The following is a 17,261-nucleotide window of genomic DNA, read 5'->3' as shown; positions in this document are numbered from 1 at the left end:
CTTCCGGGCCCGCGGCCATCAGCGCGTAGAGCTCCTCACCCCGCTCGGCCGCGTCCACCGCTAGCGCACCTCCATGCCTAGGCCCCGAAGTCAGCGTCGCCGGAAGTGGGGGACGACGCCCCAGCGTCCAACCTGCAGCCGCCGCGAGCGCAGACCCCGCCCCCGCGCGGCGCCCTCCGTCCTCCGGCCCGCCCCGCCGCCCCTGTCTTGTTTTGGTGCGCCGAGGGGCGGGGCGTGGGGGAGGGAAGCCGCTAGAGGCCACGCCCACGTGCCCGCGCTTGGCGTCACTTCCGGGGTGCAGGGACTCGACCAATCGGGAGCGCCCTCTTGAGTGGCCCGGCCCTGGAGCCGCAGAGGTGGGAGGCTGGACCGAGTGGCGGCTCCGCGCGCCTGACCCGGGGGGAGCGAATGGCGAGGCCGCCGGGGCTCGAAGGCTCTGCACGCCGCGGACACGCGGGGGTCCTAGGTCTGCGCCGCACTCACAGAGGGCCGGAGACCGGGGCAGCCAGACGAGGCGATCCGCACGCGCAGAGCGGGTCCCGGACGGCTCCCAGGCTAATATAGACCGGAAAGTGAGCTCGAAAGCGGAGCGGAGCGGAGCAGGCGGTTCTGGCCGTGTCGCGCCGCGCCTTCCTCCTGCCGTCCCCGCTCCTCTCTGCCTTTCTCAGCGCCCAGGTGGCCGGGCAGGTGGGCGGGCGTTCTCCAGAGCTAGACCCGGACGATCTGTAAACACGCACTGAGGGACGAACACTTTGTATAACTGAAAAGAATGTTAGGTTAAAAAAGCAAGCAAGGGGCTGGGGATTTAGTTCAGCGGCATAAGCGCCTGCCTTGCAAGCAGGCAGTCGTGCGTTCGATCCCTGGTACCGATAAAAAGGAAAAAGACCCAAAAAAAAAAAAAAAAAAAAGGTATTAAAAAAGCAAGCAGCACACGATCCCAGAGTACACCGGCGGGCGTGGTGGTGCACAATTCCAGTCTCAGCAGTCTGGGAGGCAGAGGCAGGCAGGCACGGTCTCGAATTTTAAAGATAAAGAATACATCAGTAAACTTAAATGGGCTGGCGAGGTAGGTCGATGTGAAAGCCTTGGGTTAAATTCCCAGAACCAATGGGAAGTAACAAAAATCCAAAGTAAAAATTGCACATGCAAACCACGTTTTTTAACACCTGCTCCTGACCCTGATGATGAGGCCTCAGCCCTGGCTTCTACTCTAACACAGGACAAATAAGTCATCCCTGGTAGCGACTCGTACCAGACAGGAGAGAAAATGATCTTACCCCGAAGAACCCTACTCCAGGAATGAAATGCACAGCAAGAATGGGTGGGGGAGACCCAATCCAGCGAACGTTCTAGAAAGGGGCGTGGCTTCCCGACAACTGTTGGGATTTACCCCAGCCTTGGCCGTTATTCCTCCTCCCTCCCATGCCACAACCTCCCCCACGCCGCCCGTTATCTCCCCACTATGCACAGTGTTTACGTTGTACTATAGTCAATTGTATATGTGGTCTTTTTGGTTGTTGGGGATTTTTTGTTTGTTTAGATTTTTGTTTGTTTGTTTAGTTTTTTGCGAGAGGATCTCCCTATATAGTCCAGGCTGGCCTCGAATTCCAGGTGATCCTCCACCCTCCTTCCTGCAGGGCTTACAAATATACACCATCTTGCCCTACTTGCATGCTTTTTAAAAGAAGGCTTTTTGTAGTACATTTTTTTTTATAAGCCAGTCAAATTTAGCAGTGGGAGGGTGGTATACCAACTTTAGTGACACTAATGTTAATAAGTTCTGATAACCCACTGCCATCGGACCAGCCTGTAACACATCTTTTTAAAAATACAAGGATCTAAAAAGTTATTGAAAATTAGAAAATTAAAAGGAGGGGAGAGAGCTTTCCAAGATTGTTAGGAAAAAGAAGACAACAGAGAAGCTCAAGAGGCAGGGCGGGTTTATTTGGAGCAAGCCTGAGAGCTCTGGTGTGAGGCCCAGAGTGGCCTCTCTCCTACAGGCCGTGAGGTCTTTTGCAGGGTTGGGAGCCTAAGGGAGGCCATGAAGGGGAAAGTCCAGTGGGAAGGAATCTCGCCGGCGGCCTGCCAGAGACAAGGCCTGACAGATGCAGGGTGGGGCCTTGTCGGGAGCAGGGCTGCAGGACAGTGGGAGTCACGGTCATGGATGGAGCCGTGGGTACTGGGCCTCACTGGTCCCTGATTGCCCGTCGTCAGCAGGTGTGACAGCAAGGCAGGCGGAAAGAGGCTTCCAGTGGCCTCGGGTCAGCCGAGGATGGCAGCAGGGTTGGATTCTTTCACACTGGCCAAACACCTGGGTTTCTTTATCCATGCTTCACATTCTGGGGTATATCCATGCTAATTGCATGACATAGATTTAGCTGCATATTGCGTTTTTTACTGACTTTAGTGAAGTAGCTATGAAAGAATATAAATGCCAAACTAGTCACTATAGCACAAGCAACCTGTTACGGTCTGAAAACTGGTGGTCAACTTAATGCCAGCTGGATTACATCAGCATGCACTGAGAGAAGATGCTCCACCTGAGGAGGGTTGTCAGGATAAATAGGTGGAGAAGAAGAGAGGTGTTGGAAGGGATTGAGGCGTGAAGGAGGCATTGTGGGTTCTCTTACAAGTTGCTGTGTGAGCTGTTGGTTCTCCTGGAGAAGCTTTGGTCTTCACATCGAGCACTGCTTCCTGGCTCTGGAGGGGAAGACATGTGCTGCCTGTTCTCCAGGATGAACCTGTCACGCTGCTTCCTGGCACGTACCCAACTGTGCTTGTCGTCAGAGGAGCTTGGGGCCTCCGTGTCACTGAGGACAGCTGTGGTGCCTTTCAGGACCCCGCTCTTTGTTGTGAGTGTGACTTCTCGGCTCCAGTGTAGAACCCTCATCCTGCTAGCACAGCTCCTTCATCCTGCTGGCATAGACTTTCTGGCTTCCACCACTGACTCTTGGGTCTTCCCAGCACAGATCTGTAAAAGAGACTGATGTGAGTCCTTCTTGTGGGCTCTGGACTTCCAGTTGGACTCGTGGAGGCGTTGTCCTGAGCTCTGGGTTTTTATCTGGACTCATGTGGGACATTGCCATGGGGTTTAGACTCTTGACTAAATAATCTATGTCGTTGGTGTTGCGGATAGATTTCCTGCATTCTCCTGTGTTAACTTCCGGTGACCATTATAAAAATATTATAAACTCCATGTCCTGATCTGAATTGTCTTCTGTGTACAACCCTTGACTACAACACAATCCATCTTCCTGAGTCCTGAACATGGAGACCTGGTAAACTGGGCCTGGAGCCCAAAACGATGTTGAGTGCACATGAAAATAGTCATATTGTGTTGGAGACCGGGTTGTAACACAGGGTCCTCTGGCTGTGTTGGAAAACAGCCTGTGTGCAGGACCTGAGCTGCTGACACCCCTGCTCCACAGCAATCAAGCTGCCAACTTAGAGATAACACAGTTCTCTTCATTGGCAAAATTTACAAATTGAAGAAGTCTTCAAACTGCCCCCCAAGGTCCTGCTGAGTTCCCATACTAGCCTCACTATCTTCTTCCATTGTTTGAAAACCAAATAAATATGGCCATCCAGAGTTCTTTCTCCTAATCCCAGGCAATGTCAAATTCCATTAGAAGGTTTTAATTCCTCTAGAGCCCCAAAATTGTACCATTTGTTTGTTTTTGTCTTTTTCCTTTTTATCGGTACCAGGGATCGAACTCACGACTGCCTGCTTGTAAGGCAGGCGTTTATGCCGCTGAGCTAAATCCCCAGCCCCCCATTTGTCTCTATTAAAGCTGATTGTTTGCCATCTACTTGTCTAGGAAATCGGGGCTAGGCCAAGACCCCATAATATTCAATCTCATTTCTCCCTCACCCTCTCTTGTTATTCTCTCCCCCCCCCCCATATCTGTCTGGTTCAGGCCATGACAGTGGACACTGTCCTTCTACAAGAGGCTCCCTCAGGGAGAAGTGGCGCTGAGGTCTCAAGTAGGGCTGGCACCTGCTCTGTGTAGCAGTGCTCATCATATTGGGTACCACCTGCACCCCAAGCCAGCCAGGCCCCTCTGCACTGCATTCACCTCTCTGTGGTGAAGGCTTCATGGCAACCCACCAGCACTGCTCAACCTGAAGGTGCGGCACCCCCACACTCTGCTGGGCTGCAGAGACTGTGGCTGAGTTCCTGGAGTGCACTCCCTGATGGGCGATAGTATCAAATGGCCAGTGTGGCTCTGGCTGAGTAACAAAGGACCCAGTGTGGCCCTGTGCACCTAGCCAGGTTTCCAGTAGACGTGAACTCCGGCAGGCCCAGGGTGGGGGGCTGGGTGGTGGCTCCAGGCTTCCTGTGACCTGGTTTGTGCCCCTCTGCTCAACCTTTCCTCCCTCCCTGCCTCCCTCCAGCCTCCCTTGCTACAGTCACAGCTGGATGTGTTGGTGCCATGTGGGAGACCCTGTCTCCTGGAGAAGGGGACACAGTGAAGCCCAGGGTTCCCAGGCCCAGCAGGCGTTCGTTCCAGGCCTTCACCATGTGTTCACCCACCCAGCTGTGCGGAGCCAGTCACCATGCTGAGTGCTGAGATGCAGCCCTGAGTGGGACAGATGTGGTCCTGGCCAGCCACAGGGCTCACGTTCTCATGTTGCAGGGTGGAGAGGCAGAGAGACAGAGAGAGAGAAAGAGAGAAGGGGCTGGGGATTTAGCTCAGCGGCATAAGTGCCTGCCTTGCAATCAAGCAGTCGTGAGTTCGATCCCTGGTACCGATAAAAAGGAAAAAGGAAAAAAAAAAAAAAAAAAAAAAAAAAAAAAAAAACCCAAAAGAGAGAGAGGGGGCTGGGGATTTAGCTCAGCGACTTAAGTGCCTGCCTTGTAAGCAGGCAGTCATGAGTACCGATAAAAACGAAAAAGACAAAAAAAAAAAAAAAAAAAGAGAGAGAGAGAGAAAAAGTGGGAGGGAAGGAGGGAGAGAGGCCAAATAAAATAATCACCACTGGAGGTGACACCCATGTGGAAAATACCAGTTCCCAGACTCTGCCACCAGATGATGCCCCACATGCCTGAGATAGGGCTCTGTATTCTAGGGGGCTGTGAAGCCTGGCAGAAGAGGGAACCACAGGTCTGAGCAGCCTCTGCCTGCAACCCTATCAGAAATTAACCTGCCAGTCTGACAGCCCTGCATCTGAGAATCTACCTACAGGTCTCCCTGCACAGATAAGAGAGAACAGGCAAAACCACTTCCATCACCGTACTGGTTCAAGAGCAAAGGAACAGAAATAACCTGGTGCCCCGCAGCAGGTGCTGGGATGGTTAATGCTGCATCCACACCGGGAATCCCATGGAGTACTGTGTGGCAAAGGACCCGACCTGCAGCTACGGACAAAATGGCAAGGGGAGGAGTGGACCATGCTGCCCGCGTATAAGGAAGGAGGCGGGGCTGCAGACCACCTCTTACCCACCAGGATGGCCACGCTAATGCTAACAAACAAACAGCAGAGAAAGCGTGGCAGGCTGTGGAGTAGTCCACACCCTCGAGCACGCTGGTGGGAACGCGGTGTGGTGCATGGGAATGGAAAACCCCACAGCACAGCGGCTCCTCCACCAGTGTGGAGTCACCACGTGACTTCCAGACACAGACCTGGAGACCCGCAGCAGGGGCCCCCGAGGGCTCTGCACGCTCATTCACAGCGGAACAGAGCAGAGCAGCAGACAGGACAGGGGCGGCAGAGCGCAGTGTAAGGTGCAGGGATGGAATTCAGCCTTTCGGAGGGAGGCGACTCTGGCCCAGGGGCAGCCGGGTGGACCCCGGGGCCACGGGGCTAAAGGAGGGAGCCGGTCACAGAGGACAGGCATGGAAGACAGGCACTGTGGCCCTGAGCGCGGCTTTGAGAGGGTCAGGAGGGTGCAGGGAAAGCGGCAGGGTGGCAGCGGGGCGGGAGAAGGGGCTGCATTTCTGGGGACAGTGTCAGGTTTGCGGGGGCTGATAGCTCCGGAGCTGGGCGGTGGTGGTGGTGGCCACACGACATCGTGAATGTAGTGACCGCCACTTAACTGCACACTTACAGTGGTGACAGGAGGGCGGACTGTGTGACTGCAGCACAGCGGAAAGCAAACAGGAGAGAGGAGAAAGGGACACAGGTGTAGGTACGTGTGTGCACGTGTGTGTGCTTGTGTGTGCACACAGGAGTGCGCTTGCTCCCGGGACCTGGCAGATGGATCTGGGGAAAGGTGCGGAGCACAGAGCACTGGCCGCTCCTGCAGCCTGGGTTTTGGACCCGCAGAACACGGGGTGGAAGCCTGTGCAGGGGTGCCGGGGACCCAAGGACAGGTTTTGGTGGCCGACTCCTGGGCTGGGACCCAGACTCCTCCTTGATGGCCGTGAGCCCTGGGTATAAGTCACCCCTGTCCCTGTGCCTCTGTGCTCATCTGAGCCCGAGGACAGCATGGCCCTGGGTGGCTGGGAGGGAACAGCCAGGGGCGCTGGGCCCGGAACCTGGCGATGGGGCCGGCCCGGCCCACTCGTACCTGAACCCTTCCTTTAGCTCCATCCTGAAGAGGTCCAGGATGAGTGGCCAGTTTGTCCGAATAGGTACAGTGGGGACTCGACCCTTGCCAGGTCTTTCCTGCCCACGGGCTGGAACTCTCCTGGGCACTTCTCAGTTTTCTTAACTGCTCTGGGGGTTGAACCTAGGGGGCCTCTCTCACTGTCCTTTTTCTTTTTGAAGACAGTTTTGTTGAGTTGTTCAGGTGGGACTCGTGCTCCTCCTGCCCCAGGCCTTTAGGCTACGCCTCCGTGACCAAGCCACGCCCACCACAGCCACACCACACCTCTGCAACCACCTCTTCTGACCTGGCCCCCAAACTCTAAGGGCACATTTGGCTTTAAACCCATCAATGGCCTAAACTACGGATGACTGTCACTCCCCCAGGGACTATCATTTCCCCAAGCCTGGTTTACAAGTGCATGAGGCTTGGGGAACATCCAGGTAGAAACCCCAACAGTTGATACCATTCACAGATATAGGAGTGTTTCCTGAACTTGTCTACCTGGTGACCAGGGTCCAGAACACAAGACTGGCAGTGTTGGGGTGTAATCTGTAGAGGACCAAACCCAGAAAAGGTGAGGGCACGGCCACAGGACACACAAGTAGAGCTCAGCCTTGGCGTGGATGGGAGCTGAGGTGCCTGGTCACTGCAGGGAAGGGGAAGCTGCTCTCTGATGTTGCTCAATGCCCAGGCTGGGCATGAAGTTCCTGCCTCAGCCTCCCTGAGTCTGGGATGCAGGCATGTGCCACCACACCCAGCTTGAAGGCTCTTGAAGCAATTTTGTTGTGGTTCTGACCTTGTTTCCTGTGAGATGGGCGTTGTTTCTGTCTTTACCCGGGTTCACTTCCTGAGACTAGGCTTCACTGCCTCCTCCCCATCGCTGCTCCCTGCTGCCCTCTCCTCTTCTGCTGCCGCTGCTACTGCTGGCCTGGCTGCCCCAGCATGGAGTCTGCCGGCCCCTTCCCACAGTGAGCAAGCTGAGTGAGCCAGCCATGGGACTCAGGGCCCCAGCCACGGGCAGGGTGGCTGCCTGAGCGCCCTCCCCAGGCCTGGATTCCACACGCCCTGGACCACACTATCATTTCCCTTAGGGCCTCCTCAGCTGCTGGACTTCCTTGACACACACTGCCCACCCTGCTCGGCTTCTCTTCTCAGCTACTAGATTCTCACACAGACAGGAGGGTGGCAAAGGTCAGATCTGGTGGCTGTTTTGTGAGACAGGATCTCCAAGGAATCCAACCCTGCTGCCATCCTCGGCTGACCCGAGGCCACTGGAAGCCTCTTTCCGCCTGCCTTGCTGTCACACCTGCTGACGACGGGCAATCAGGGACCAGTGAGGCCCAGTACCCACGGCTCCACCCATGACCGTGACTCCCACTGTCCTGCACCCTGCTCCCGACAAGGCCCCACCCTGCATCTGTCAGGCCTTGTCTCTGGCAGGCGGCCGGCGAGATTCCTTCCCACTGGACTTTCCCCTTCATGGCCTCCCTTAGGCTCCCAACCCTGCAAAAGACCTCACGGCCTGTAGGAGAGAGGCCACTCTGGGCCTCACACCAGAGCTCTCAGGCTTGCTCCAAATAAACCCACCCTGCCTCTTGAGCTGGTATCTTTGTTTTCTCTTTTTTTCTAACAATTTCACTATGTAGGTCAGGCTGGCCTTATTAACTGTCGACAACGCTGGCCTGGAGTCCACGGTGGTGGTCCACCTACCTGCCCTAGCTTCCCGAGGGCTGGGAGAGAAGCATGGGAGACAAGTGAGAAAAGCTGTACGTTTTACAAAGTACTTGCACATAAATTTATTGGGTCAAATGTACTGCTCCGGTAATCACCCCTGTCACACATGGACATTTGTGGGCTGCTTCCTCAAAGCCATTCGGCCCTTCTTCTGCTACAGGGACCCTAATTTTCCACTGGGACATTTCTCTCAGCTAAATCCAGCAGTAGCTGGACTGGGTTGGCTGGGCCAATCCTGGCCTCCTGGCTACTGGGGAAGCCAGCTGGGTCTAAGCAGCACCGCCAGGGCTTGAGGGAGCTGCTGGGAGGCACACCCTTTCCTGTCCTGGGGTGGGGCAGGAGGCAAACTGCGGAAGTGTGGCTGCCAGAGGATGTGCTGGGGGCCACTGAACCACCTTGTCAGCACTTGCAGAGAATCAGCGAGGGCTGGAGTCCGTGCAGATGAGCTGCTGAATTCATTCTCACTTGAGACCAGCACTATCCTTAGCCTTTTACTTCTGAGAGTTCAGATTCCTGGTGCCATGGGCATCTATCTTTCTGGCAGCTAGAATCCAGAGTTCTAGCATATGTAGGGTATAGTAGTATATACCTATAATCCCAGGATTTGGGAGGCTGAGGCAGGAGGCCAGCTTAGGCTACAAAGTGAGATCAAGGAAGCCTGGGCTACATAGCAAGACTGTGTCTCAGACAAACAAAGGAAAACAAAAAATTCAGGCTGGGGATTTAGCTCAGTGGCATACACCTGCCTGGCAGGCGCCAGGTTGTGAGTTCGATGCCCGGTATCAAAACAAAAACAAAAACAAAAACCTCCCAAAAGTTCTACCTTATGAATGCAGAGAAAGAACCACTGTTGACTTTTTGGGTTTGTTTCATACATTTTAAAGTTTATGTAATAAATTTCCTTTATTCTTTTACAAAATTGAGAAAATACATATTTTGCAGTATTTCAGTTGATTGTCTTTCTTTTTTTTTTTTTTTTTTTTTTGTCTTTTTCCTTTTTATCGGTACCGGGGATCGAACTCACGGCTGCCTGCTTGCAAGGCAGGCGCTTATGCCGCTGAGCTAAATCTCCAGCCCCAGTTGATTGTCTTTCATGTTAGTCAGCTGTTTTCTGATATAACCAAACACCTGAGAGAGGACTGGGAGGCTGACAGGTCTGGCTCACAGCTTCAGAGGCGTCAGTCCATGGTGCAGGGATCCATTCCTGCGGGCCTGTGTGAGGCGAGGCATCATGGCGGACAGGCACGGCACAAAGCCGGAAGCGCAGCAGGGGCTGAGCGGTCACTCCCTTCAGTGTCAACCCCTGGGTGACCGCTCTTCTGGCCACGTTCCACCCCCTAGTAGCCACTCAGCTAAGGACTCACCAGTGGGTTGGCTGACCGATGAGGTCAGAACCCTGCCATCACTCACCTTTCCAGGCCTCTGTTCAGTCAGTGACAATCAGGGTTCACTGTCACAAAGTCAATCACATGTTGTCTTTAATCCTTCATAATAGTCCCAAACACCGTACCACACTTCCTATGAAAGGACACTTACATTTTCCTCTATTATACACATAATATTTATACACTATAATCTTACTATTCCTTTATAAAAAATTATTTTTTGTGTGTGGTGCTGGGGACGAAGCCCAGGGCCTTGCGCATGCAACACAAGAGCTCACCACTGAGCCACATAATATGTACATTTTCCAGCTCCGACGTGTTTTACCAAATCAGCCTCCAAAGGGAATATACAATTACTATAGCTCCACCTGCATGGGACGGGGCCCCAGGGGGACAGGAGGAGCTTGCTCCAGGAGAAACACTCACTACGAGGCCAGCGCTCACTGACTGCCTGGCTGCCCATGTGGCACCGTGACAGGTGCTGGGAATGGAGGGACCAAGGCTCCTCTACTCCTGTGGATTCTCCCGCTCAGTTCTGGGTGTGGATCTACTCATGCCGTAACGGTGCTTCCTAAAGGACATGAGGGCTGTCGGACAGTGGAGCTGCGTCTGGATCTGGTGGCGGTGATGTCACTGCCTCGGCGTTTCTCTGCTCTCCCCAGCGCAGAGGGCCAGGTGCCCGAGACCTTGATTTCCCAGTCCTCTGCAGTGAGGCAGATTCTGTCAGGCGTTGCCCACGTGAGGTCCTGGGAGCCCGGAAGGCAGAAGGTAGCAGAAGCTGTCAGGCTCCTGGGAACACAGGTTGGTGCCCTGTGGTGTGGCAGTGAAGGCACACAGTGGGCACCAGTGCAACGTGCGGGCTCCGGGGCGGCTCCCCACCCCTGGTTGATTCGAACTTCCCGAGGGCTCCTTCGTCCCTTCCTGCCCATGCTAGAAATCGCTCCTGCGCTTTTGCTTTGATGATGGTGACCATTATTCAAATCACTCTCGGTGCTGGACGGGAGCCGTGCCTGTGACACGCGCAGTCTCTTTCGGTGAGCTGGACAGAGCCCGTGCTTCTCAAGCTCTTTACTTGGTTTCCAGCCAAACACCAGGCCAGCACAGTGACAGCACATGGGTGAGCGGTCCCAGTCACGGCTCAGGAAGACGAGATGCGCCCCGCACCAGGTATGAGGGAGCATGGATCTGGGGCAGGGCGTGGATGTGCCGTCCATCCCACGCTCCCACGCTGGGGACCCCTGAGCCTCTGGAGCCACGGCAGGTGTGAGGCACGGGCCACAGAAACGGTCAACCGGGCCCTTTCTGCTGAGTGCACACGGTGGGCCCCACATCAGCAAGTGCGTCCCGCTGTCCTCCGAGGAGCTGCGACCCAGTTTTACAGAATCCTTAGTGTAATTCTTCTTGGCTAAACAGCACAGAAGTACTCAGCAGTCCTACGCTCCTATCTTCATGTTCGCACTTCAACACCAATGCTACAACACCTGTAACGCCCCCCAGTTCAAGTCAGCACTCAGCACCCCTTCCTCTGGGGAGCAAACATCGTTTAGTAAGCTTTACTAACTGGTACAGTCTGGAAAAGAGCCAGGTGAGACCAGGTCTCTGGGGTGGGGCGGTAGATCCTTTCAGAAGGGGGAGGTTGGGGTTATGGGGGTGTGGACTTGAAGGGGACTGTGGGACCCTAACTCCCCCCCCCCCCCATTCTCTCATTGCTGGGCCGTAAGTTGAGTGGTTTTTCTCTGCCATCTGATAGAGCTGCACATTGCCTAGCAAAGGAGCCACTCCATCACAGACTGGAGCCCTCTTAAACCCCAGGCCACTATAAACCTTTTCTCTTTAGAAGATGTTAACAATTCACGTGTTTTGTTATAGTGATGGAAAGCTGATTCACACACTGATAACAAGTATATAAATATCACCCAACTAAAAGAACTGGAAATGGTAACCTTTGCTTAATTCTGTTCTTCCAGGTCTTCTCCATCACTGTCATCTTCACAATAAAAGATGTCTCTGAATAGGAAAACTTGCTTAGGCACTGCAGGAGTTGGGATTTTGGAGCCTTTTTTCTCCATCTTCTTTTGTAACTTTTCTTTAAGCAAAGGTAGACTAGTTTCATAAAGGTAGTCGATGATCTCTATGGGACAGAAATTTAAATCTGAAATTATTTATACAGCATCTCTTTCCAATGTCAAAGCCTACAGGGCCCTGCTAATACCACGTGCAAGACCTTAACAGTTAGCTTCTATTTTTATCCTGTCTCTGAAAACACATCCTATAGATAGATGCTATTTTTAACCCAGCTTTTTTTTAAAATTTATTTTTATTTATTTTTTCTTTTTCCTTTTTATCGGTACCAGGGATCAAACTCACGACCGCCTGCTTGCAAGGCAGGCGCTTATGCCTTTGAGTTAAATCCCCAGCCCCTTACCCAGGTTTTAAAGGAAAGTGAGGCATAAAGACATGCAGACTTGCTCGTGTCATGGAGTGAGTCAGCACGCACACCAAGGCGGTCACGGCCACCAAAGCAGAGCACTATACACCCTCGCTACAGCAATGCTGCTGGGCAGAACACGGGAACCTGCGGTGAACTTTTTCTGCTTGTTTGTTTTTGAGACACAGTCTTGCTACATAGTTCAGGCTGGCCTTGAACTAACAACTATGGAGCCCATACTGGCTTCAAACTTGTGGCAATTCTCCTGCCTCAGCCTCCCACGTGCTGGGATTACATGAGTGTGTCACCATGCCTGGCATTGTGAGCTTGTCAGAGAACAATCTAGACTCCGGATTCTGCATGGAGATTAGGATTTAGTAGGTCTGGGATGGGACCGAGGACTACAGATTTCTGACAGCTCTCCACACTGCTCCAAGGGTCTTGAGTTTAGGACTTACACACAAACCAACCATCCACCACTGGTTACAAGAAGAACTGGGCATCTGACATTTCGTGCACTGGTGCCTTTGGTGGCGGACATGCATAGCCCGGTTCCTCACCAGGCCACTAAGTGCCCAGCACTGCGATGACCACAGTTTCTATGTTCACTATCTCGGTTAGGCCCCTGGAAAGTCCTACCAGGTAGGGACTGCAATTTGCCATTTCGATTAATGAAACTCAGATTCTAGGAAGTTCAGTCACAACCCAAGTGACTCAGACAACCAGCACGTGACAGTGAGCCCTGTGTTCTCAGTTGTACAGCCACTTACTTAGGGTACCCACCTGGGAAAGTCTTCTTCTGCCAAAAGGGAACACAGGCAGCTTTCAGCTTATAAAATTTAGTCTGAACATAAGATGGAGGGACATCACTTTAGACAGGAAGAGAATGAAACAGTGTCAGTTAGCAGTTCATCACTTCGCTTCCCTTCACAAGGCGACTCACCCCTCACTGCTTGTGCGTTCGCACATCTGTCATGGGGAGGCCCGACACGTTTGGCTTTGTATACTGGAAAGTCATCACAGCATAAATGCGATAAAAATACGATACCAACGACAAATGACTGTGTACACGGTTTAAAAATGCACGTGCAAGGAAGAGTTAGGGACATCACTCAGGCATATGCACAGTACGCACTTGGGTGCAGGAAGACTTGGGTTTAACACAAGCCATGAGAAAAAACTCAATAGTAAGGGTAAGTTCGGTCACTAGTCAAAAAGACAAATCCTAGAAGCAGCTAATGCCCACTGATGCCGGCCCGAGGGGCAGCCCAGCCCCAAAGCTGCCGTGCGCAGTGGTAACCTCTGCACTCTGGCCCAGCCGCTCTGCTTCGCCTCTCCAGGAAAGAGGTGGGGAGGAGCCACAGAGCCCGCTCCCCACAGGTTCGCACCAACTGATCATGACTCCAGGGTAGATGTTCGTGGATTTTGCATAACTAAAACAAAATCCCTATCATGTTTTAGAACATTTTCTTTTTTTTTGGTACTGGGGATCTACACTTGCAAGGCAGGCGCTTATGCTGCTGAGGTAAATCCTCGGCCCTAGAACATTTTCAAATTAACAACAGATGGGTCAGAAACAAGCTTTTTTGTTTTTTTTTGAGACAGTCTTGCCAGGTAGTGCAGGTGGCTCTGAATTCTCAGTGTGTTAGCCTAGGCCAGCCTCAAAACTTGCGTCGATCTTCCTGCCTCAGCCGCCTGTGTTGGTATTACAGGCACGGGCCACATCTGGCTGGTCAACCAAGTCACAAGCTTTTCTAAAAGTTAAAATCACTAATTTATCTGGATACTGTTTCTAACAGAAACTTGACTTTTCCCCTCAAGAATTAACTAGTGTGGTTTTTAAAATGATCGGGGTGAATAATTCTGTGTAACTGCGTGGAGTTAAATGACCAGACTCTGCTAAGCTCCTCCTCAGAGCACCCACTGAGCATGCGCCAGCGCCAGCGCCAGCCTGGGGGTCTCAGGTGTCATATCCGGCGTCCCTGCAGTGGCCCTGGTTAGAACGTGCAGAGGAGGACACCAGGGCTCAGAGACATGAAGGGAAGAATCCTGAGTGTCCGCAGGACGAGGGCTGGGTTTTGGGAGGGGATGGTAACCAAGCTGGGCTGTTACAGCTCAGCAGCTGCAGGGCTCATTAGGTGGAGGCGCTATTCTCAGATCCTGCCGAGTCATTCATGAAGGACACTTGAAGGGGCTGGGGAGACAGGGCAGGAAGCTGCACCTCGGCCCTTCCAGCTTGCTATCAAAACCAAGAACGCACCGTATCTCAAACATACTGGAACAGATGCTGTGACTTCTATGGCACACTGTAAGTATGCCATAGATACTTAGTATGATAATCAAATGTAGGATCTTTTTTTGCTGGTGGTGCCAGGGATCGAGCACAGGGCCTTTGACATGTTAGACCACTGAGCTACATCCCCAGCCCGTTTTAAAATTCTTAGTCATTAGTAATAAAAAACAAAAAAAGCAAAAAATCATGGCATCCGAAGCAATGTCAAAAGGAATACAAAAACCTAGTGGAAACACGTTTCCACATGGATGTTGATATTTTCACGGAGGGCTGTGTAATGGGAGCACGTCTCGGGTGGGAGCTGGCGGGGGCTTGGTGGGGTCACTGTGTCACACTTTGTGTTGCACTGGTTCTCTTGCAAACCCCATGAATTTGAACTGCCCCTCATCCGCACTTCTGGAAGCAGCAGCGTGAACTGCCTCTCGCCTTTCAGATTTGCTAGGTGGTCACTTATTAAAGCATCTCTCCTGCTTCGTTAGCTGAATGTTAGACAGTGCTTTTACCCTATGGCACCAGCAAGATCCTCCCAATCGACTTCATTAGCATCTTCCACATTTATTTCATACAACCTGCAAGGGAAAAACACAGACTTAAAGCACGAAGCAGCCTGTTGGGCCTCTCAAGTATCAAGAGCTGGGAGGGACTGGCACCCTCACCGTACGTGTCCAGCCTCCCCAAAGTCAGCCTGGGGTCACGGCAGGCATGACTGGAGATGAGCAGGAAAGCCACCTCTGCATCTGATGCAGGCATGGGGTAATCTGCACTTACTCTCTGCAGGTGCCAGGTCAGGACCTGAAGTGACCCTCATTACTATCTGACAAGGTCAGGGGTTAGCCCTGTTCTACAGAAGGCAATGGCAGAGACCTGGTCATTGGCTCGACACCTCCCGACACTGGTCCCCATGCGACACCCGCTCGGGACCGGATCTGCCAGGCTAGCCAGTCTCTCCAGCAGGGTGAACTGGGTAGACGTTAGACCAGCCAGTCGGAAAGAATGAGGCCGGCACAGGGCCATCACAAGCAGGGCCTAGCAGGAAGCTGCACAGACTGGCAGGTGCCCAGCGTGTCTCGGGCAACATGGGGAGACATGAGGGACTGCATCCACCGTTAGGCTCGCATCACCCTCCCCCTCGGAATGCTGGCTCCAGGGAAGAACTCTCGGGCAGAATCAAAGCCCCAGCAAAGTGGCGCTGACAAACTGGGTGGGGCTCTTTCCGAAGGACCGACCTGCACATCCCAGTGGACAGAACAAGGCACTCACAGGAAACGCTGCCCAAGGGAAAAGCTGGTGCCAGCCACGTATAGGGGAACATCGCGTGTGCTCTGAGTCATTTCCCCTCCCAAAGACACCAGGCCGTGCCAGCTCCTTGTCACCACTACCCTCATAAAAGATGGGTCACCGTCAACAGAACCCCAGTGGAGGGTGCTGGGACAGACTCGACCTGGGGCCGTCACTGCAGTCTCTGCTGTGCCAGCGGCTCCCCAGACCCACTTTCTATTGCTGTACCTTTCTATGAGGTTGATTTTGGCCCAAAGAGCATTGATTCCGCGGTACACAAAGCCCCCGCTAGTCATCCTCTTGGTTAGAATTTCCATCCTATGATACAAGGAAGAAAAACACACTTTACTTTTAGGGGCAGTATTTGTTAAAATTTCCTCAATTTTTCTCATCTAAATTGCCTTCATTTAGAAACAATTTCTCACTTTGTCAACTCATTTACCAGCACCAAGAACCTAGTATTAGGGGATAAACAAAGGGGCAAGGAATAAATAAAACCACAGAAAGCGAATGATTATTGAAACTATGTGGCCAGGTATGGTGGTGCACGCCTGTAATTTCAGCATGCAGGAGGCTGAGGCAGGAGGATCACCGAGCTCAAGGTCATCAGCCTGGGGTATACAGTGAGTTCAAGGCTAGCAAGGACTACATGGTGATACCCTGTCTCAAAAAACAAAACAAAACAAAGAGCTGAGTTCCACGTATCTGTTGTTTATAAAGACAAATGGACATGGCTCTTATTACCATTATGAGCTTTTGGCACACAGCAAAGGATCCAATAACTCCTCTAGCACCTAAAACTAACGCCTAAAGGAAAGGGCTGCTCGAAGCTCCCAGCAAGCACCAGCCCTGTTAAAACAGAACGAGTTTTGTCTTACTGTTTCCCCGGGAAGTGGACCCCTTCTGCTGAGGCTCCCCCCAGCCCTTGCAGCTCGGCACGCAGCGCTGGACAAGGCTGTACCTGCGGCCTTCAGAGCCAGGTATCTGCTGGTTTAATCAGACGCTGATACTGAGGCGGCTGGATTAACAGGCCACAGAGGACCCCTGCTGCTTATGGGTGCTCCACGGTGGTGATGTGGCCTCAGTGGTGGACTTGGCCTGGGTGATCTCAGCGCCCCCACCTACCCTTCACAAGTGACGGAGACAGAACCCGCTCAAATTTCACAGACGAAGCGTTAAAACTTACCACTTACTTTTGCACTGCATCCAGTTTCTGGTCTCCACTTTGGCTTCCACTTCTACCCAGGAGATGCCCTTGTAGAGTTTTTCCCGAACGATCGACAGGCGACTGTCAGGATTTTCTTGGAGTTCAGAATCCATTTCATTTAACTCCTGCGGAGACATTTTCTTTAGAATCACTTCTTCCACAGCCTTGATGAGTTTCTGGGTTTCTGCCTTACTCCAAACACCATGATTCCTTTCTGTAGATATAAAAGGACAACCCTGTAGTGGCTGATCTATCTGCTGTCACACATAGATCAAAAGCAAAATAATACATCGGACACTTTGCAGAACACAGTGGGTGGCATCTCAGGCACAGAAACATAAAGTGATCAAATACAGTCAGACACGATGACCCTGAGATCACTGAAGAAGCGGACTCCGCCTTTT

At 52.6% G+C, this 17,261-nt stretch overlaps 2 protein-coding genes across 13 annotated transcripts in view; both read right to left on the bottom strand.

Annotated features, from left to right (window-relative positions):
• Setx (senataxin) overlaps positions 1-203 on the bottom strand; it is a 64,675-nt gene extending 64,472 nt beyond the window's left edge. For 2 of the 6 annotated variants that reach the window (XM_063244082.1, XM_063244084.1), the window contains exon 1: positions 70-203. The gene's annotated coding sequence lies outside the window, so the exon portion shown is untranslated. Of the gene's footprint in view, positions 1-39 lie in introns of all 6 variants that reach the window. The other 4 variants (XM_063244080.1, XM_003470825.5, XM_063244081.1 and 1 more) reach the window with 2 other exon arrangements.
• A 1,720-nt stretch (positions 204-1,923) lies between these two features.
• Positions 1,924-17,261, bottom strand: part of Ttf1 (transcription termination factor 1) — a 30,350-nt gene continuing 15,012 nt past the window's right edge. Inside the window, exons 8-13 of one of the 7 annotated variants that reach the window (XM_063244086.1) lie at positions 16,837-17,071; positions 15,879-15,968; positions 14,876-14,941; positions 12,863-12,948; positions 11,595-11,782; positions 1,924-2,971 (exon numbers count right to left, since the gene is read on the bottom strand). In XM_063244086.1, the coding sequence (XP_063100156.1) occupies positions 11,601-11,782; positions 12,863-12,948; positions 14,876-14,941; positions 15,879-15,968; positions 16,837-17,071 (659 nt within the window). In that variant the 3' untranslated portion in view covers positions 1,924-2,971; positions 11,595-11,600. Of the gene's footprint in view, positions 2,972-9,220; positions 11,783-12,862; positions 12,949-13,544; positions 14,942-15,878; positions 15,969-16,836; positions 17,072-17,261 lie in introns of those variants that run through there. The other 6 variants (XM_063244085.1, XM_013153464.3, XR_010045937.1 and 3 more) reach the window with 6 other exon arrangements.

This window comes from Cavia porcellus, unplaced genomic scaffold, assembly GCF_034190915.1.
Source record: "Cavia porcellus strain 051 isolate PalLab524CR breed Dunkin Hartley unplaced genomic scaffold, mCavPor4.1 scaffold_49, whole genome shotgun sequence".
Lineage (NCBI taxonomy): Eukaryota > Metazoa > Chordata > Mammalia > Rodentia > Caviidae > Cavia > Cavia porcellus.
The sequence above is the reverse complement of the archived record's forward strand: the minus strand, read 5'-3'. Positions and strand labels throughout refer to the sequence as shown.